The 22,823-nt window shown below is 41.2% G+C and overlaps 1 protein-coding gene across 5 annotated transcripts in view; it reads right to left on the minus strand.

Annotated features, from left to right (window-relative positions):
* Positions 1-22,808, minus strand: part of LOC108437214 (mediator complex subunit 13L) — a 145,772-nt gene extending 122,964 nt beyond the window's left edge. For all 5 annotated transcript variants that reach the window (XM_037533434.1, XM_017714166.2, XM_017714165.2 and 2 more), the window contains exons 1-2: positions 21,137-22,808; positions 2,863-3,100 (exon numbers count right to left, since the gene is read on the minus strand). In XM_037533434.1, coding sequence (XP_037389331.1) covers positions 2,863-3,100; positions 21,137-21,208 — 310 coding nt within the window. In that variant the 5' untranslated portion in view covers positions 21,209-22,808. The remainder of the gene's footprint in view (positions 1-2,862; positions 3,101-21,136) is intronic.
* Between the last annotated feature and the right edge of the window lie 15 nt (positions 22,809-22,823).

Here is a 22,823-nt window from a genome sequence, read left to right on the forward strand (position 1 = left end):
TCGCATCTGCGTGCTTCCCCAAGGTCCTGTAAACCATGTGAAAGAGCGTCTGGGAAATTATATGGCTACATTTTGTTTCAAGAGTCCATTTCTAAGGCTATCAGGGCTCGCTGTGAACACCAAATGTGTAATTGGGATCATCAGAACCGTAATAAGCACAACATCAGAAATTACGTGACTCCTGCAATATCCTCCACTTTCAGCCATGCATTTAGGGACCTTAATAAAAGGAAAGAGTAAATAAAAAAGCACTGTCGACAGCAGTGTTTGTTTAATTTACAGTCAAAATGGTCATTAAGTACAAGTTACTCATTTTCAGGAAAAATAGACAGAAAACAACACAGACACCTCAACAACTAAATAGATTTTTTCAGTGTTTACTGCATCTGCACTTTGCCTTTATTAAAGCTCTAATTCTTTTCAGGAGACTTGCTTTCAGCTTTTCAAGGAAATCTGCAGTGATTTTCTACCCCTCCAAGTTGGTTGCACTCTCTGCTTCTCACAGTCCAAGTAATCTCAATCTCAAATATACTTCTTTTATCTATTTCCTTTTCTCAGGCAGCTACACATTCTTTCAGACTTTTTTGATATTGTTGTCCTCTGGACAGAAATACTGTCAAAAAAACAAGCCAATAACCCACACATACAAAACACAAATATACTGCTGGCGCTGGTTTATTTTCACTGATCTGCACTGCAATTTTCAGATGTAAATAATGTAAGGCAGGTAAATACACTTGCACTTTATTTGAATGCTGCTGCTACACCTTTACCCAAATGCTTAATAGTATAATTATGCATGACTCACTGGGCTAAATACCTAGTTACCTCTTTCTTTTACACTTTGGGACACTTTATTTGAATTATTTTAATTAAATGTGCAACTGATTTCTCATTTAAGGATTTAAAATACCAGTTTGGACCATTAAAGAGCAAATAATTTTATTAATGTTGCAATGTTGACTAGCAGAAAGCACTAGCAATGTGCTAGTGTGTTAATTTAGCCCACAAAGTGAGAACTTCGGGACAAAGAAAAGCTAACAGAAAATAGCTGCAAAGAAATCAGAACCAGCCATAAATATTAATGAAATATATCTCTAAAATAAACAGGAGTTACAGAGATAGAGTGTATCCACAAAGCACAAGGTTTGAACCTAGGCACTTCTGCCCTACTACTTAAATGTGATCACAATATTACATAGTTTTACCAAGTTCAACTCTGTTTCACCTTCCCTTCTCTAGGTTTCTTCTAAGTCAATTACTAAAATACACCAAAATTGACAGTTTCCACAAAAACATAAGACCATGCAGAACTATAAGTTTTCATGAAATTCAAATCATAAAATCTTCTTCCCTCTGGGCGTTTCTGTGGTATGGATTCAAAGTAAAACTAGAATATGAATTGTTTTCATTTCGAAATCTCCACTTAAGATTTCAAAATCACAAGAGGTAAAATTTTAATTATGGCTAATGTCATCAACAAGAAGTGGGTAAATGTACCTTAATACAACACTTTTGAACTGCCTGTGGTTTAGTCATACCAATCAGAAGCCAACACCCATGTGCTGTGTACATGAGGGAAAAAAAAGCATGATAACTGGAAGCGTCCATTTATACCTTTTTCTTGCTACATTCTGCTGCACCACATCACTCTGTTCACCACTGGTGGGTGTTTCCGTATCGTTTTTATTACCAAAATAAATTAACAATGAACACATCTGGGCCAGCTTCTGATTTGGTTAAAGAAAACTGCAAAGAGAATAAAATGCAGCCCTGTGATTTTTATGCTTTTATAAATTTCAGAATGTATCAGTCATTTGCAAAATTTAAAAAGCTCGCTCAATCTCACTACCAAGCTAGCTACCTTTGTATGTTTTTTATTTTGCCTTCAAATCTTCACTGACATCATACAGAGGTATGTATGAAACCATTTTAATTCATATTTATACTGCCGTGAATTCAAAAAAAAAAAAAAAAAGAGAGAGGCATTTTTTTCTCCTCTTGACCCTCGGAGAAAGTTCTATGGTTTATTTGGCATTTGTGATGAAGCACTTTCAGCTTTTTCACCGCATGGCAAGGTAGATTTCAGCAGACTGCAAACCATCATGCATGATGTGATGCAACAGAGCTCTCCATTGGAATAATATGATCAGGCGAGGAGAAGTTGCAAGCGGACACGCAGTATAACTGGAATTCTGGCACACTACCTCCAGTTGTCACGTCTGGAGCTAGACAAAATGCTGGTATGCTGGTTATCTTGGTCAAACAGGCCTGGAGTTTGATTTATAGAACTGCAATTACAAATCGCAAATATAAATATTGGGGGGAAAAAAATCACAGTTAGATAGTTCTTCCAAAATTATTGAGCCCTAACTGACAGTTGGGAAAAATAAATAAATAAATCACTCTTCAGGCAGAATGCTTTCTTGTTTGAGCAAGCTAAACGTGAGAAATTAAGGGGAAGGCTTGGTGGTTGCTAAAGTGTTGCTTGGACATTGCTATGGTATTCCAGGTGGTTGCTAAGGCATTGCTAGGCTATGCATATGGTATTCTCTAGGTGATTGGTAAGGTGTTGCTAGGCCAATGCTATGGTATCCAAGGTGGATGTGTGTTAGTATATAGTATGTAAGTCTGTATATAATGTCTACTGCTATTGTTGGCTGAAAGGCTGATCTCCAACACTAAGAACAAGCAGCACTGCTTAAAATATCAGAAGAGAGTTTCCTTCTCAACTAACCAGCAGCCAAAGTGAAATCTGGCTGAAGTCCACCCGTCCTCACACACCATCAAGGTAAAGACTCCAAGAGCACACATACAAAACATAAACACACAGAATTCCAAGGCAATGTTCAGCAGGCTTACCTTCCAGCTCATGGTGTATGATGTCACTCAGGTTGGGCTCATCGCCCCACCAGAAGATCCACAACTCCTTGGCGTCGGGTTTGACGCGACGGCGCCACACACACAGCAGGTTGGCCTGCACGCAGCGCGTGAAGCTGCGCAGCACCGGGTCGTCCTGCGCAGGTGCTGAAATCACCGGCCCATATTCACCGCCACCACGGAAGTTGTAACACCGCCATTTAATGCCGGTCAATTCCGCCTGTCAGAGAGAGAGAGAGAGAGAGAGAGAGAGAGAGATAAGTTTACCGAGTGAAACTATAGTAAATGGGAACTGAAATCTCAATTTCACAACATTTTTCTTGAATTAGGTCCACTCATGTTGTCTGTGTGTGTTTACCTATTAAAAACAAATAAAATTACATTTTTCAATTTTTATTGTGGCTTTAAGAATAATGGATATCAGTGCTCTCTGTTCTCACAGGATGCCTTACAACTTCAGCATGGATCAGTGAAGTGCTGAATAGGTGGTAAAAGCGCTGGATTTTGAGACATTTGGATGTCATGTAACAATTTTTATTTATTTATTCTTTAAAGAGTACACTATCAAATGGCTGTAAAATACCTAGACATCAAAAATGTTCCCCTCTAATCTTTTTGATATTATAGATTTATAGCATTATAGCATGTGACAAACCACCCCATAACATCAATTTAGTCATACACTTTTCCAAGATTCCATTTGCAATATAATACGATGGATGATTTAAAAATTTGTCTTGCCTACACCGCTTGTCAAACGTTTTATAACGCCTAGATTTCCAAAAAAATTTAACCCCTTCATCTGCAATGACCTACAAGTACCTTCAAGTCATAACTCTCACAGCACATCAGATTCATAGTAGTTACCAAATAATTTATAGTAGTCTTAAGATGAATAACTGAATAAGCTCATGATTAGAGGTTAATAATTGAACATATTTCCTTTGTTGGTTTGCTATAATTCAACATAACATAAATAGAAAGCTCTTTTAATAGGAATGGGACTCATTGCAATTATGCCTTACACATTTTATCCCCTCAGGGAAGAACAGGATTAGTTGGCACTGTGTTAAGTTCTAGATCTTAAGTGGGAACACTCAAAAATGTAACATAAAAACGATCTCATCAGTGGACCAAAATATTCAATATTAAAGCAATGCTGATTAAAAAGTCAACACTCTGAATAAATCATAAGCTATGACAACAGTTTTGCTAGTAAAGCCATGAAGCCTTCATCCATCATGTCAATAAACCAGATTGTCATCTCATGTTTTCTTCAGTCACTTCTGAAAGGCTTGTGTTTGCATCATGTTACACTCTGAGCACTATTTAACATCCTCTATTACTGCAATTTGCAACAGCAGATAAGAGAGAGTGGCACAATGTGGAGCTCCTTCTGCAAAGATTCAACAGATAGTTCAGGATTATCTATTAAACGGCATGTTTCATGAACCTCGTTCTAGGTTTATACAAGCCCTCACTGCACTTGACAAATCGTAAGCGCCGTCGTCTTGAGCTTTACGTTGCAGTTGAGTTATTCATTGCCTGAAAATTGAAATTTCTGTGGGGGGATAAAAATTAAACATAGTGGACCGGTGGATTGATAGAGTGACATGCAGGGTAGAAACGACAGTTGCTCTCAGCTATGGATAAAGAGAAAAGCAAGAATGAAAGACAAAAGAGGTGAAAGCGAGAAGGGGAGACAGATAAAGAGACAGGAGGAATGAGAGTGTGAAAGGGCACGGCAGAAAAGCTCAGCTGGAAAAGATAAGAAAGCCTGTAACAGACAAGCCGAGAGAGAGAGAGAGAGAGAGAGAGAGAGAGAGAGAGAGAGAGAGAGAGAGAGAGAGAGAGAGAGAGAGAGACTAATGCAAAGGGAGGCGGATCCATGGCTGGAGAGAAACAGAGAAAAAGCCTGTCACTGGCACAGCGCCCACTGTTTGACATCTCCTCCATCCTGCTTGATTGAAAGGCATCCGGCGGCCGGCCGAGCAAGGAGGCAGCCGGCCACTGTCAAACACGAGCCCCTGCCCGAGCTATTGATGAGCAGTCAAAAGGGCAGCACCGGGTGGTTCTCCCTGCTGCGTGCCAAGGACGTCTGGATGGAGATATCAGTCCGTTTTGCGCAAGGGGAGTAAAGGCATGAGGGGAACAGACTCTTAAAAAAAAAAAAAGAATGTGCCAAATAGAAGCACTTGAATGCACAATAGGTCCAGCAGAAGAATCACTTGAGCACTGGAATTGGATGCAGTTGTCTTCACTTTTGGTTCTGTGAAGAACCTTTCAATGGATTAAAACCACTCAGCCACTCGTTCGAATGGTTCTTTAAGAAGCCAAAAGTGGTTCTTTCATGGCACTGCTCCAAAGAATCCTTCTTGGCACCTTTTTTGAGAGAGCAGATGTCCCAGGGGCGATCGGTTTGGACCAGCCTCTGTGGAGAAGGTGAATTGAAGGAACCTGCAAGCCCATTATGAGAGCTTCCAGTAAACACTAGATGTTAAAAACCTAACAGGACAAGACTGGGATCAGTCGAGCCTGGACCTTCTCAAAAAACTGACCCAGGTCAGGCTCCAATTGAACGTTGACATATAAGTGTGTGAACAGAAAAACAACTTGAGCTCTGAACGTGTGGGATTTGATGGAGCTGCTACAGAGGTCATCACACAGCAAAGGTAATACAGAAACGCACCAGCACACATGAATAGAAAGGTTGTGTATCAGAGCTGAGGCTAGTCAGTGTTAAGCTACCGCACACTCTGCCACTCTGAGCAATTCGCTGCTCCACTGACTGAACAGTCAAGTGTACCAGGTAAGCAAACACAAAAGTCCCCATTCATAACAATCCAACAACTGCTCTAACTTCGACTTGAAAGCCTGCACTCTTAAAAATAAATAAAGGGCCAATACCAAGACCATAGCACTGCTATAGAAGAACCTCTGCTTTTGACTGGTGCATTTCAATGCATTGTTCTTTAAAAAACTTAACTGAAACCAGTGTTTCCTCTACGACTCTTTTTCAGCAGACACTCTAACCAAAAGTCCTAAGTTAGTCAGTTCACCAACTACAGCTCCTAAACTGTAGTCTACTCCACTGACCACCGTTTTACTTGGCACTTCAACTTGGCTCTGACTGTTTGCACACTGTTTGTCCACTTCCTGTAACCTTTTTTTTTTTCAGATTAAAAGCCCTCTGCAGGATTTTGTAATTGCAACTTCATGACACTTCATAAAATTCTGAAGCAGCAGTGGCTTTAATTTTGCAGTGGTGGGCCTCAGCTGCAAAATATGTATAGCAGAAACACTGGAAACCACTTAATTGATAGGTTCTTCAGGGAAGCAGAAGCTGATGCTGTTACCCAATCTACTCATACTGCAGGAGAGTTGACAGTTATAAGTCTTGCTCAAGGACTCTTATTGGTGCAGTGTGGTGTGCTTCTGCAGGTGGAGAATCAAACCACAGTGTGCGGTATTACCCACTATGCTATACCAACTCAATACCGCTCTTCCCTCCAAATATTACATTTTTTAATATGTATACTGAGAGCCTACTGGGGTTTAGCCATCATTTGTCAATATTTTATACTCAATATTTTATACTCAAAGAACATCTTCTACCTTTTTTTCCTTTAATTTCAGTATCTGTTTGATAATAATGATAATTATGAAGTTTCCCTCATTTATCAGTACATTATATATATATAATCATGCATAAATATGGGAATCCTAATAACATTTTCATCTGGAATTAGTTCAGGGCAATTTGGTTTATTTCTCTGTAATTAAGTTGCACATCATTGATGAAAACACAGAATCTGGGCTGATACAAAGCTGTCAGGTGCCAAATCGTGGCTGCTTTTTCATGCATAGGTTGGGTCCAAATTAGTCCATTGTCCACCTTTAGCATCTCGCTGCCTACTTTACGCTTCCCTCCTAATTTCATTAAAAGGTAACACAGAAACGTCCCAGCACACATGAATAAAAAGGTTGTGTATCAGAGCCAAGGCTCGTCAGGGCTACTGCACACTCTGGCACTCTAACTGAGCACTTCGTTGCTCCATTGACCGAACAGTCAAGCATATGAGGTAAGCAAACACAAAAGGTACCAAATCTCGGCCTGCAGCTTCATTGTCATGTATAGACTGGACCCAAATTTCAGATTTGAGTCTCTCATAACCCAATTTCCACACTTAACATCTCTATATGTACTTTTTAGGCTTCCTCCGGGCTCTCAATAAAAGGTGATCGCTTTAATCTTTCATGCTATGTCATAAAAAAATAAACTGAAAGGATTAAAGTTAACATTAACATTAAGATGTTAAACTTGATCTCTTGACCAAAGTATTATTTAAAGATTATCCAGATGAAAAACTCTGAAACGTTTTTCAAAGCCACTGATTGATGAACACACTCGAGTAGCACATAATTTGTCTAATTTAAATTGTATTTAGTGTTGCTCTCATGATGGCAGTCACAATCAATTATTAGGTGAAATTTCAGATTCATTGGATAATATTTAAAATTACTCATTCATCTGCGAATAATACATTGGTCACTGCTATATTGTACATCCCTTTGGAGATTCTAAGAAAATTTTCCTCTGAATTGGTACTTATTAAGCAGTTCAGGGCGATTCAGATTATTCCTCTTTAATAAAGCAGTACGCAACTGATAGAAACATAGCAACTGGGCTGGCAAATAACCACACACCCAAAAAAAAAAAAAAAAAAGCTGTCAGGTGCAAAAGCTCAGCCTGCTGCTCCACAGTTTGAACTCAGCTTCAATGCCCTTTGTAATCAATATGAGAAAGGATGAAAGACAAAAGTTATTCAAAGTGAAAGGGGAAGAAAACAGCAGAGGAAATTCAAGGGAAAGCAAGATACTGCGCACACTTTATAGGACGGCATGCATTCCTCTGCAGGGTATGCCCCCCGCCAGTGAAGCTCAACTTGGCACCAGGTCCTGGCACTATGCCATGCTGGCCAACATTTAAACACCACTGTTAAACTAGTAAGCGCTGGTGCTTGGATCACTACCTGGCCACACGTGCATTACTGAAGGCACTGTAAAATGGATTAGTGTTTGTGTGAGTGAGACTCGGTGCGCGTTTGTGCGCTGCAGGGCAAAAGTGGGCACTGTTTTGAAAGTGAGAAGGCTTCCCATATCAAGGTCTTGAACTCCGCCAACATGTAAGCAAAAGCTCCAGGCCTGGGACATAACGTCTTCCAGCTGCTTGGTTTCAGTGAGGAAATGTGTGTGTGTTTGTGCACACAAGAGGGAGAGCACGAGAGAGAGAGGCACTGAGAGAGTAAGAAAACGAAGACTCACGTACAAATACAAAAGTGTAAATACACATTGCACTGTGCAAAAGTCAGAGACCATCCTGAACAAGATATTTTTGAGGAGATTAGATATAAAATAAACCACTGACAACAAGAGTTTCCAAAACTGGAGGTCCAACAAAGCAAATAGAGAAAATGGGAAAATGCTTAATAACCGTGCAAAATCTGGAAGACCACCAGAACTGCCACGATTAGCTTTGAGAGAGCCAAGAGACTGAAGCCCCTGTCGTTCATTTTAAATTGGAAACAATCCACAAGTTTCTGTCCAAAGACAAAGGAAAAATGGACTGGCCAACCCAGAGTCCAGACCTCAACATCACTGAATGTGTTTGGGATTATATGGATTGTGAGAAGCAGAAAGTACAACCAACTTCTAAGACTAAGACAGAACTGAGCTGTGTGTGTGTGTGTGTGTGTGTGTGTATACATACATACACACACACACACACACACAATCTCTGACTTTGCACAGTACTGTGTATATGCATTCACACATGCACACTCTCTCTCATCTATAATCACAGGGCGCGTGTAGAGGAGATATAAACCCTGGCTTGCCGGTAGGCTTACACCAGAATAGCCCCGAGGTCAAAGATGAGATTGTGTGGAACACAGCAGTCTAATAATGTAGACCAAACACTTCATATCAAGCAATGACATAAAAAAAAGTTTTTGCCTTAAAAAAAAAAAAACAGCCTAACACATGCTCTATTCAGAATATGAACTTCCTTTTCCTTTGTTATATGGCAAATTAGGCATCTGCTCTTAAAAAAATATATCAAAAAACCTTTATTTATCAGGCTAAATGCTAGAAACCTGTAATAAGCAACTGCACTGATCTGCACACTGTGACAATGAGCCTTCCATTTGTAACATTAATGGTGTCCCCTTAAAAAAAAAAAATCTTTGAATCGGTTCTTTGGAGTGATGCTATGATATTTCACAATAGGTTCTATATCAGTAAAAGATTTGAGAAAACTATATAGTGTGTAGTAGCTGAGTAAGCAAGATATCCAACATTTGACATCTGCCTGCCCCTACACATCACACAAAAATAATGGCTTGTGGTTAGTCATTCTGCCTGTCAGTCAAAAGACTCCTTCCTGTCAAAGTAGGCAGTTCTTGCCCATGCAGAGTGACAAAACTTTCAGACTCAATAGCAATCGGAACAGAGAGCTCAGCAGTCCTGCCATGGATTCAGCTGTAACTAGGCCTGGGCAATAGGGCATTGTAATCAGATTTCACTGATGACTGACAAGTAAACTGATGAAGATGCTTAAGGAATACACTGAAGGCAATACACTGTGTGCTGGGAAGAAGAACTGACAAAGAACTACTAAAGAGGATGTGCTAAATAATATAGTATGTACACAATGTTTTATTTCCTTTCACTGTTCAAACATTATAGATATTATTAGCTATTATAGAGCTGTTACACAACTGTGTAATCAGAGCGTAATTTATTTTCTGACAAAAAATAGCATTTTCTGTACAGCGCATGTCCAGATGTTTAGTTAAATTTTGAAAATTCTGAAAATATAGTACTACATGTTTTTTCTAGAGCATCTATAGCTGAACTTCAGAGTGACTTTGCCATAATGACGGAAAACATAAATTTTTTTAATATGCAAAGCACATGGCGTGGCTTTGGAAATCATGTGCAGTCTGAAGTTCCCTGAACCTACACCAGGAGGAGCTCACAAACGTGCATGTCTACTAAAATAACAGGCTAAGCAGTTTCCAAAATTGGTGTTTGGTTACCCGATATTAAAATGATCTAATATTATTTTTATTAAATATACTCATTGACACAGTTCATGTTTAAGATAAAAACGCATATCGGCTAAAAACAGAATGTTAAGTTGGTCTAAACTGCAGTGGACAGCAGGTATTTTTGGGCAGGGGCATGATGTAATCAGTAATCATGATTTAAAAAAAAAAAAAAGACAATATAGAGCTACTTATTGTTAGATATCGCCCACAGCTAGCTGTAACTCTGAAATTCAAATGAAATATGCATTGGGATTTTCTTCTGTTTAGAATCAGGCAATGCCAAATAAATTTGTCAAAGTATTTTACTCATCTTGTAGGTAGCTACATAATGAGCAGGTAGCCAACTACTTCTGTCCATCTCTATTTTCCAGCACAATCATGCCTAATGTACTTACTGGATTAACCGTAACAAAAAACAGACAAATAAACATCTGCCCAAAAGTTCTCCACATTTGTTTTTTGTGAAGTGTTCAAGAACAACCTGAGTCAGCAAGTTGGGCTTTGTGGTTAAGGGTGTGAAGCTGCTCCTGGTTCAAAGGCTGCAAAGAACATTCAAGAAAATCAAGATCAATAAACCTTTCAGAAAAGGGTTTCAAGTAATAGTTCCCAATGAAGTAATGGTGTCCCAAACACCAAGGTAAGGCCCTATTCTGAATCCTTAGGTTAAGGAACCCACCCAAAAACAGGCCTTCAATACTGTCTGTATTATCTTGTAGTCTCGGAGACTAAGCAATCACCACAGACTAGAAGATTTGCAACAGAAACTTACTTACTTATGAACAGTCTCACAATGAGATGTGGTTGATAAGGCAGAAGCTTCAGAACAAAGCCCTGCAGGCTTCTTCTCTATCATAACAGACAGCACTTGGGGACTCACCCCGCCTACACAGCTACAACCGCCACACCAGAAACACTCTGGCCAAAGGCCAACGGCTCAGCTCTATCAAAGGAGCGAATCTGAGAAAAAACCTGCAAGGCAGCATTTGGAGTCGTCACCAGTGTAAACTTATTTGACAGGTAATGTCAAATAAACAGAGGGTTCAAATGGTGAGACAGCATTTGGAGAACTAATCGCAACAAAATGTAAAGCACATGCAAGGTATATAACAGAATTGACAAGCAGTCAAACCTGCCCAGATAAGTAGTTCTGCAATAAACTTATGAAGGCTTGTATGAAGTCAGAGCAGACACAAGACAAATGTGCCTTTTCAAATGTTTGTGCTTCTCATTTAGCCAGAGATTCACTATATGAAAAGTTCATAACTTCAAATGCGAAAAAACAAATGTGCATCTTGTAAAACTTCCCCAAAAAAAAAAAGCAGACTACAGAGATCATATCATAGCTGGATCTGCATGAGAAAAATCTCACAACAAGTGCTGATTTTAGTGAGCACTGCATCTCAAGTTTTACAGACAGCGTAAGTTTATGTAGGAGCATGTAAATTGGTCATTTCTGGAACTGTGAGATTTGACGGAGCTACTACAGGGGTCTTTACACAGCAAAGGCGGTACAGAAATGCACCTGCACACATGAACAAAAAGGTCACGTATTAGGAGCCGAGGCCCGTCAGTGTAAATCTAGCACTCTCTAACTGAGCGCTTGGCTGCTCCATTGACTGAACAGCCGAGCGACCCTTTTGTTATCGTACCAGGTAAGCAAACACAAAAGTCCCCATTCATAAAAATCCAACAACTGCTCTGGCAAAGAGCTGGGTTCGGAGGGAGTCTGTAAACTGTCACAGCAGCACATTTATGATTAGATACACGAGTCACTTCGCTGCTGAGGGGATCCGTTTATCACACTGGGGTTATACAGAACGGCACAATCCGAGAGAAATCTTACAGCCAGCTTATAAAAGCAACACAGGTCTCTAGTTCTGCAAGTGTGTTGGAGACTAAATAAGCCAACATGACTGTGTACAAGTCCTGGCCAGTCCTGAAAACTCCTTCAAAAGATTTATCCTGGTTCTGTTCAAAAGGGACCGAATCCTTTAAGTTTTCTTTTTAATGAGGTTCACTCCTGATATTTGCATGGCAAAAATGTCATAATTAATTTCCCATTTTGAAAAAAAAAAAACAGGCTATTTTGGTTACTGTGCCTTTAAAATTCATTTATATGTAAAGGCTGATCTCTGAAATTCTGATTGGCTGCTCTTTATTGCTCTTTATTATATCCTAATTCAAAAAGCAATCGGGACCACAACACTCCTTATAACGTCAAAAAGTAAAAGACTGGGCTTAACTGCTGTATGCTAAATAAACAGAGATATGTAAACATTAGAGATGTGACTTCAGACCAACTTTGATATACAACAAACAACGGCAGAAAAAAATAAATCATGTGGGGCTGAGGGAAAACAGCACAAACTAGCATCATGTTGGATGTTGATGAGGACTCGTCGTCTACACAAGGTATTTTCTCATCATTGGATGGTGTGCCAACATGTTATTTGTCAGAGAAATATATTTTCATTGTGCCTCATTTACCGACTAATCTTAATGATAATATTCTTCTTAAAGCCTGCTCAGGCAGTTATTACACATTATTAAATAAATGTGACAGCATAAAGAAATCAGTTATTAACAGGGAACAGCAGCATAAAAGGCAGAAACAGCTTTTCGGTGTTGGATTTATAGGGTTCAAGGATTGAATCACTACACTAGGTATTGGATTTCATGGGCTCCCTTCCAAAGACTTTTGTCAATGGTAATACTAGCACACACACAAATGTAAAATCCGATGCATTGTTTGTATTCATTATAATTAAGGAACGCACTGAGATGGGGACAGTGGGTCGATGCCAATATCCTGTATTTTTACGTACATGTTAGCCAGAAGAGATGCAAAAACACATATGAAATAGCAGAAAATAGGACTAGCATTACAGAGAAATATTTCTGTAGGGTTACAAATGCAGAAAAACATAAAAAATGCAGGCATTTCATTACAGTAACCTAGTGTCGGCTCAATGTGCTCTTCTTCCATAGTACAATACATACATAATCAAATATCGATCTGACGTTTTGGTCAAATCTAAACACCTTTTTTCGATTTCGATGCCAATATTTTTAAGCAATTATCTTCCGACACTGATGTAACTAAAATAACTTTGTACATAGTCCCCGTTTCTGTTACTGTTTTCTCAAACAAATGAATGTTTACTGCTCAGATAAATAATTTTACATACCATTTTGTCAGATAGCCAAGATTTTTGCACCTTGCTGTATGTTATAGTAAACTTGCCTAACATTACACTGCATTCAATAACTGTGTTGAGTGTCATATAAAATTACATTGCTTTGTTGTACATTGTTGTGTAAAGCTACTGATTACACTTGCTAGGAATGTATAAGGGAGTTTTAAACTCACACCCAAACATTGGTTACAAAGTCAGAGCATTCTTAATGTGATGTAATGAAATAAGCACACAATAGAGTCAACCGATTAAAAACAGGACTAAAATGAATGAAAAAAGCAAAGTGGAAAAAACCTACCAGGCCCTTGATCTCAGCGTGAAAATGTTCAAATGCATGAAAAAATGGTGTGTATTCATCTGTCAACACTTCCTGTGTCTTGTAAAGAAAGGCTAGCATACATTTGTAAAAGGAGACAAGAGAATTAAGAAATAGCATCACCGTAGGTAGATTCTGGTGACTAGGCAGCACTTCACCAAAGGCCAATTACTAGGGAATTTTCAGAGGCTGATCAGAGATCATTCAGGAGGCTTGGTGGTTTTTCAAACTGAAGCTGGATAACGATTCCTGCTAAACAGCTTCAGGCATTCAGAAAAGCTGCTGAAGTCACTGAGGTTACAACAGAGGACCCAGCCATGGAGGACAGTCTCTGCCTGAGAACACTCTGAGATCAAACAACAGATACTGAATATCTGTTTGGATCTTGTTGATCCTTGTTGTTCTTGTATTACAGAACCAAAAGAAAGCAGAAGAGGAACTACCCTGCTCCATCCTTGCTCCACACAGGAAGTTAACAGCATGTTTCCCGCACCAAAGTCTCTGACTAGAGGCCAGTGTCTTTCTCAAGAAGGAGGAAGATTGACATCCTGCTGCTGAGATAACCTGACTTATAGGGAAATTCCACAAATCTGTAAAATTTTAATTATTTAATCACTGAGATGGAAAGAGGGGTTTGATATGAAAATTTACTGACATTAATTTTCTATACAGTGGTGATGACAGGAACCTGATGTTGCAATGTCTACATAGTAAATAAAATGACTATTTTTGCAATATGAAATAACCAGTGACCTTACCTGACTTATGAGTTTTTATATGGAATGATGATATTTGTAAAATCCAGATAAATCTGAAAACTGTGTTCTTTGGGGACTATTATGCCTACCCCCTGCATATACCTCTCTATCAAGAATGAATTTAAATAAAAATGTGTTTTAGGCCAAACATTTCAAAGATGTCATAAAACAATGTCTCAGGCAGCATATTTCCAAACATTTCAGAACTTTCTATGAGGGAGATTTTATAGCCCTATCAACACTACTGTGAACAACTCTAACTTTGTTTTTCCAGAAGGGAGCATGTCACATGAAACCACTCTAAATTAGTTGGTTTATATCTTATAAAGTTAATTATAAATAATAATAATAATAATAATAAAAACTCCCCTTTAAGATCAAACTGGATGGTGTAAATGATAGTCCCACCTCCAGTTAAGCCATCAAAATTAGTTAAACCCAAACGATTATGGTTTTTGTCCACAGCGTTTTTATTATGGCTGCCGAGCAGAAGATGAGCTAGCACTGCAACACCAGGATGAGTAGGTCACAAAGAAACGTGTCAGACAGGTGCGCAAAATAGCCCCTGGGCTTCGTGCCTCCATACAGGTGCTTTCAATTCTGCCTTCTGCTGCCACCTTCACAAGAAAACACAATGGGAGGAGGCAACATTTGATCCTGTTCCGTAGCAAGGATCTGGCCCCGGGAGGCAGGAGGAAGCAAGCGACCTAATTAGAGCAGTTGGCGTCCCTCGGGCAGAGTGACGGATGGACTTGCCAATCAGGGGAGAGCCTCACAAGGTGGAGCGCCGCCATCAGCCCCCCAACTTCTACCTGTCAGGGTGAAGGGAGGGGCAGGACGGGATTGGGTGGAACAAGCCAAAGTGTAATGAACAAGGCTGACCAGAGCCCTCACACTGGCAAACAAAGGTACGAGACAAGACCCTTAAGGCAGCTTCCTCCAAAGATGGGCCAGCAACCTAAAACACCGTCCCTGCTTAGCCTGAATTATTAAGAGGCAAATAAATAAACCAAGGCCTTCTTTACCAGCTTGTCTCCCGTGCAACTTAATTAACTCTGACAGGCATGGAAAAGAAGGAGAGAGAGAGAGAGAGAGAGAGAGAGAGAGAGAGAGAGAGAGAGAGAGAGAGAGAGAGAGAGAGAGAGAGAGAGAGAGAGAGAGAGAGAGAGAGAGAGAGTTATGGGGGAGAGTGGGAAGTCAAAACAGTTGCTAGGCAACATACAACATCTGTAAGACTTCAGCAACTTATTCAATTTTCAGGATTCAGTCTCCAGGGTTACAGCAGACAGATAACATTGCAGGCAGTTTAGGGATCTTTTTCTATTGACTGTAAATTACAAAGGGAAATAATTCTCGATCTTTCGCACTCACACTTCCGCAGCCCTCGTGCTTTGAGAGCCCAGTTTCCGAAACCTGGTTCTCATTTGCGCACTTGATTTGAAAAACATAAGCGTCTCATAACTACCCACCTACATAATCAAGCCTGAAAATTCAAACCTGTTAACACTCATCCAACTGAAGCCCTGGTCAGAACAAGTGCCGAAGCTCTGGTGGATTTGCTAGGTCTTAATCCTAAAGGTGTGGTGGGAAAGTAAGGCCGGTGAATAAAAATGTAGGAAATTACAGGCTTGTTAGGCCTTGGTAGTATAATATTCCACAACCGAATGCATGCATGTAATCAAGTAATTGCTTAATAGCAGCAACTTTAGGGGTAATTGGACACTAATATAAACCGCCTACAGTGCTGGGCCAGTAAGCAAGCTATATTAGCCACACAGGTCCTTTAATAAGAAAGACATTCCCATGTTTACTGGAAATGGAAATACAGCATCTGTTCACTTACTATACTAATAACTTTTCTTTTTGAGCATCAGGCCTCTGAAATTCAGGTCAAAAAAGAAGTCAAAGCAGTTAAGGTTGGGTTTGGCGTGAGTGAAACAAAATATTATCAGCTTAGGAAAAAGCACTCACTACTCTAGTATGTATACGCACTTAAAACTAAGTACCCAAACCACAGCAGTGACAGCAGCTGATGCACCAAAATTGAAAGTTTAAGAGGCAGCTTTTGCTTTTTTACACCTCTTGCTGAGGCATTGCTAAACCTGATCCCAGGTTGTGGCATACAATTGTGGGAGGGCATGTGTATCTGAGGCAGGTGAAACAGGACTCTTCACTGATCAGGCACGGAGATTGCACCAAACTCCCCTGCGAGCAGGTCCCAACCTGCTGTGGTTCTTCCCCAACCTGCAATCTGTCATTTGCTTACTAAATGGGTGTGGTCTTCGATTCAGCCACTAAAACCATGACTGAATGCGGCTTCAGCAGTAAAGCTGGAGACCTTAAAATACACCCATATTTATTCTGCTAGGCTGCTGATCAAGTGCGACGCGCTGATTCACTCCACGCAGCATCTGTGTACTGGGCCCTTGGGGCATTCTATGAACTGCCTGATTAGGTATGGCACACAATATTGATATCAACCTGGCCGTGCTACTGAGCTTCATGGGAATCCTGTAAGTCTTGCGAAGGTAGGGGTTTCAGAGAAGGAGCTTAAGAGCTTCAAAGACATGGTGCATGTTTACAGAATGATTCAATGGCCTAAAATATGCAATACAAGCATGAGTGTGTTTTGAAAATAAAGCAGTAATACTATTGCTCACTAGCTATTTAAACTCAGGCATGAAACAATGCCACTTTAGCTGAGTAATTACATAATGTAATTTTTCCTGTTCTTTTACAAACACAAAGAAGTGGCTTTTATTTTGGGGATCCATGAATTTGAGCCAAAAAAAGAAAGCATTTGCAGGAATTCCTTGACTTGTCTTGGTGCTGTTAATCAAGACAATCCTCAGTACTTAGCATGGCCACCTCGAATCAAAGCCTTCCTATTGTTGTGCAACAACATCTCAGAATAGCATACTGCAAACAGAATCCTGTCAAAGGATTTTAGAGCAAGCAGTATAAAGTCTTCATTTTAATCCCGCACTCGGCGTCACGGTACAATGCCCTGGAAAACGTTCAACGAGGCCTGTGTCAGATCGGGGGGCTGGAGATCTAGATGGGCACATGCTGTGATGCAATTTGGTTAGTTCGACTTCGCTGGATGAAGTCATTGCAGTCTAAGCCTGGCAGGATTGTATCAGACACTCAAATTTAGAAGCTCTGCCAGGCCCATCAATACAACCTTGAAGGAGAGCAGACACTGGCGATACCGAAGACGATCACCATCTTTTATCCTGATGACGCGGTGGTGGCTGCAAGTCTGCCCCCCTTTCTGCCAATTCCTCTTCTTCTACTCCCTTGTGTCACGCTGCACGCAGAAACACCAGAAGGCTAAGAATAGCACACAGCTGGCACTGCAGGGCTTACATATTTCACACTCAAACCACCGCCACTCCCAAATATCAGCCTCCTGCAGTGTCGTGGCACACACATGAGGGCACCTAAAGACGAATACCACCACCGTTCTTTAACCGTACTTCACCCTGATGGCAGACACACCTCCCCTCCACCCCCCACCACCCGCACATACTCCAGAGATCCATCTTTTTATCCATCCAAGAAGGATTTATTCTGCCTTTACCGACAAGCTTCCACGCCCCTCAATCATTGCGCCCTGTGCAGTAGAAGCGACAAGGCTCGTTAATAGATCGATTTGTAGTGAAGTAATCTGTTGGGTGCAGGAGAGGGAGGAGTAGGGATGCGCTGTGAATATTATTCCCAATGGAACAACGGACAAACATCCTGGGTGAAGGGCTTTTAGGTCAATGACAAGAGTTGTTTAAGGTGCAGATGTGCCCTACACTCTGAAAATCAAGGCATCAGAGCCTGGTTGGTAGCCTCAGAGGATGACTGCCTTTTAAGCCAGATGGCCCCTTTTTTCATATTTCCTTTTTGCACTCCATCTGGTGCACTTAAGACAACCAGTAGTCCTAGAGTGTGGCTTCTGCTGAGCATAGCGCAACCAGGTTACTAAACCTTAACTCATAGTCCAAGATAATAATCAGATAGCTTGCCTCCAGCGACTCCCTCTACTGAGCAGAATCTAGCCTTACCTTGCACAGCCATTATAAAGAGATTATGCTGAGTGATTCATCCACCTCTAGGTTGTTCTTCCTTTTTTTTTGCCTAAGAACTATTCTCCTTAAAAAAATGCTGCTACCACTTGCATAATGGAGCTTGCTCTTTGCCAGACATAAAAGACACCCTTAGAGTGGCTATTAGCAAAGCTATTGGGGATGGCATTTGCTGGCTCCTGCGGTACCCCTCTAATAGGGTGGCAGGGAAGTCCTACCAGCCAGCGATGCACTAGAGACCTGGCCATGACCTCTGGGTTGCCTGGCTGAGAGCTGGATAATCCCAGAAAAGACTGTTCTAACAGTGCAGTGAGACGTTTACACGTTTTAATATGGGCTATTTGCCTCTTTTCTGTTCTAACTCTGATGAAAATGACTCACTTTCAGTTGCATTTCTTTTCCTATGTACTCTTTACACTCTGGCTTCTTTTTTCCCTGCTGGCCGCATCACAGCATAGTTGCCAGCCTACTCAGAGCTCTCTGTCTGAATACAGTTTGGTTAATGAGCACCTCTTAGCTGATCACATTATACTGCCACTCGACGACACTTAATTACCAACGTTTCAGTCAGAAAAACCCTGTTGAAGAATACCAGAGAAACTCCTTTAATTAAGGCAAGACAACATGTGTTTTCTTGAGCTTAAGTGTAAGTATATGTCTAGCATATGTCTAAGCAGAATATGGATTTCAGCATGTGTGTGTTTTTAGTACTTTTTTCCCTTTACCCCATATTTCAGTGGTGACTACAACATGAGTCAGGGCAGAGCTACAGAGGGCGACAGCTTCTTTCAAACTGGGCCGGAGCTTGAACTCAGGAAATGCACATCACACATAATACTTTCCTAAAACGAAAACAGATTCTCCAGCTCCAGCTCCCACTCACACTCTCTCTCTCTCTCTCTCTCTCTTTTCTTCCTGCCGGTACAAAAAATAACTCTGCAGCCGGACACATTCTTCAAGCTCAAACCGAGCTGACTCTTTTTTAGACTGTGCTGTCTTGTTTTCCTATCGATGGCCAGACCAAGTTTTCCATGTGCTCTAATTCATGTTAGACTGAGCATTTCTTCACATCCAACTTGCAGCTGAGGTTCCTCTGAATAACGCCTCTTTATAGTTGGTCTATTTCTGGGATTTCTGGGAAAGTGGGCACTGTTTAAAACATTCTGTTCTGTGGTATTCAATAGGCTGAGGTGGTGGTTAGAGGGGGGAGTTAATCTCAGTAAACTCTACTGAAATCTATGTATTCACCACCATCACTACATATGTATCGACATGAGAGATCAGCTATGAGATTATATGGGAAGTAACATCAGGGCATGTTTTTCATTCCTTTTCAATCCTGAAACGTTTCACTTTGTTAAAGCAACTTTAGCTCTTTCAAACCCTAAACATATTACTTACAACGCACATACAGTCAAAACACTCCTGATCAAATTATATGTTTTGTTAACTTTCTAAGTGAACATAAGTTAACACGTGCTCTACAAGGAACAAAAACAAATGTGGCATTTTTCTGCCAATTTTAAGCCACAAGTTCTATTTATTTGCTAAAATAAACACATTGGAAAAAAAAAAACACATTGTTCTTTTTCCAATATGTTAAACTGTCATTTGACCAGGGGAGCCTAATCTTTTGCATATGACTTTACAGAAAATATCCCTGATTCATTGGGAATATAAAGGAAAGACAGGTTTCATTATTGTTAATCAAAAAGCAGATCATCTATAGGACATGTTTCCGAAGGCACACAGCATATTCTGCTTCAAAGAAAACTTAAAAAAACAAAATACACAGGTGCTCCATGCCTTTACTTAACGCTCAAATCCGCTTTCACTGATATTATTTTATTTAATTCAAACAAAAACAAGCTTCTAAAAAGAGCCTGACCTTAATACATGGAGATCGGCCCTCCCATTTTGAGAACATGTGAGCAAGCTGTTACGCCTTCTGAAGGGGCGGGTGTGTTGATCTTCCAGCAATGACCAGGAAAGCCAGTGGCTAGCCAGAGGCATGGGATTCGGAATATTTACGAATCCACTACTGATGCAAAAGTTACTGCCTGAGTTACGTTTGACATCTCTTAAATGCATTTAAGCCAGAAAAGCTCTTAATCACTTTAAACAGCAGCCCAACACACCATGCAGCACAACACCTTTCCATGCATATAGGAAAATGATGCAATTTTTACTACCCAATTATGGACATAAACTAACAGTAGCTCGAGCAGCAGGAATATGAGATGTGCTCAAAGTTTCCATTCAGAAAGGTGGCTGCACTTCACATGCCCTGCAGCTGTAAGGGAATTTTGCACAGACTAAGAAAACACCCATTCAAATCTGAAATGTTTTGAGTAAAGAGATTTTTCACCCAAGCAAAAACACAAGAGCAGAGGTCACTCTGCAACAGCTGGGCATTTTAAATAAATTCACTACAAACTGACTCCCCAACTAATGTTTTAGTTCCACCTCCTTCTTCAGTACATGAGGTGGTTGTGGTCACTGATGACCATTCCAAACAGTAGCCCCAAGCAGCATGCGAGGTGGCAGAGAGCTAATAAAATGTTCCCCTGACCCTCCAAGTCCAGATTTGGAGCTCTTGGCTTGTTAATGATTGGCTAATAACAGTAGGCTACCAGAAATCGCTTCACCTTTGTACCTTGAGCACAGCGAACAGCAGGCTCGTCCCTGCCCTCAACCAGAACCCCACCACCCACTCGCCCACCTCTGGGCTGCCTTTCACCCTCTAACCCAATTGCTGCTAGCTTTCTGTGCTGGACACAATTTGCTTTCACCGTACCAGAGAGAAAAGGTTGGAATGGCAGTCTTCAAGGCTCGCCCCGTTAGCCACCCAGTTCGCTGCTGTAGTCATAATCGTCCGCCGATGGGCTCGTCAGCGTAGGGCATGTCGAGATCCTCGATCGGTGTCAGAACCGAGCAGAGGGGGTGGGTGGTCGGAGGGGTTGGCAAACCCTCAGTTCCCTCAGTTGTAAAAAAACCCACCGTTCAAAGGCGACAGGAACAACGCAGCCCACCGCGAGCCACGATCTGAGCGTAAAACAGTGGAGGCGTGATTTTACAGTGTGGCAAATCCGCAGGAATGTCTTTATCGATTCTCACGCGAAACTACCACTTTGTTTCCATCCACACAGACTCGAAGATGCTCGGACGTTTCTCTCGCTCCAGGTCAGGCGGTTGAAACCGAATCATTGTTGGTGGCGATGCGGTGGGTATCCGTGTTTTTAATCCTCGCCGCGAAATATGACGATCCCTGTCCATGCCAGTTTTTTCTGTGTAATAATCAAATAATCATATAATCCACAGGATGAAACAAGGACAGGACCGCTGGTTTTTTCGCTCCCCCTCTTTCACACACAAAATCCACGAAATCGTCTCAATATCGACGCTAGTGTGGCGCCCCAGAAGTTTCAGTTTATAATCCACTCATACGTTTATTGAGGCGTCTCTGTTAAGAACAATAAAACAGCGCGAGCGGGCGCGTGCGACTCCTCCACAGCCCTCCATGTGAGAAGCTGGCAAAAAAAGAGAAAATAATAATGTCGATGGAGCAGTTTGGAGCTATTTATAGACTCGCTTTCTTACCGTCCTAGTCCCCAGACACACAACAACACACACACGAACGGAGCGGCGGAGAGGAAGAACGGTCAAAATCCTCGTTTCACTTTGGAAGTAAGAACAAGACCGCGGTGCTAAAAATAAAGCCTGACCCTCCTCTTGTTCAGTCAGTTAGGGGAGATGTAATGTAAAGGCAGGCGAAGATAACAACAAGCGCGTTTAAGATACGCTCAGCGATTAAACAAAACGCTGTTCGTTTCTTCCTTACGCGAAAAAAGTCTTGTCAGCCACCAGCAGGAAAACAGAACAGCCGAGCGAGGTTTTCAGAAAAAAATATCTTCCTTCCTTTCTGTATTAGACCATTACGAAACGTCCTCTCCCAGATATCGCCGCCAGATTTTCTTCAGCTCGTTTCAAGTAGGCTAACAAAAGCGTCAGTCAGATCCGATGACAGCCTCAGATACGAAGGAGATCCAGTAGCGATGTAGTCACCGAATAAACACAGCCATCTGACGAGACTCGCTATCTCCCCCCGAGTCCGCCAGAAATCACAGAGAAATCTATCCGAACGGATATAAAAAGCATCCACAGCGAGCCATCCGTGACCGCTTTTTTGTGTTTGTGTTCCCAAGAGCGACCGAGGCTTCTGGATCCTTTAAAAATTCATTCGCTAACGCTGCTAAGTGAGCGTATGTTTGGATGGAGGCTATGCAAATAGATGCCTCTTACTTTGTGTGAGTGTGTATGAGTGAGAGAGCGAGAGAGCGAGTGAGAGAGAGAGAGAGAGAGTGTGTGAGTGTGTGTGTGCGTGCTGCCGCTTACGCTAACAGTCGCTGGCAGCTTTTCGCGCTATTCGACAGCCCACCACGCATAGCTATGTAATGGCGGCCGCCAGGCTTCGACAGAGACTC

The sequence above is a fragment of the Pygocentrus nattereri genome, chromosome 23, assembly GCF_015220715.1.
Source record: "Pygocentrus nattereri isolate fPygNat1 chromosome 23, fPygNat1.pri, whole genome shotgun sequence".
Classification (NCBI taxonomy): domain Eukaryota; kingdom Metazoa; phylum Chordata; class Actinopteri; order Characiformes; family Serrasalmidae; genus Pygocentrus; species Pygocentrus nattereri.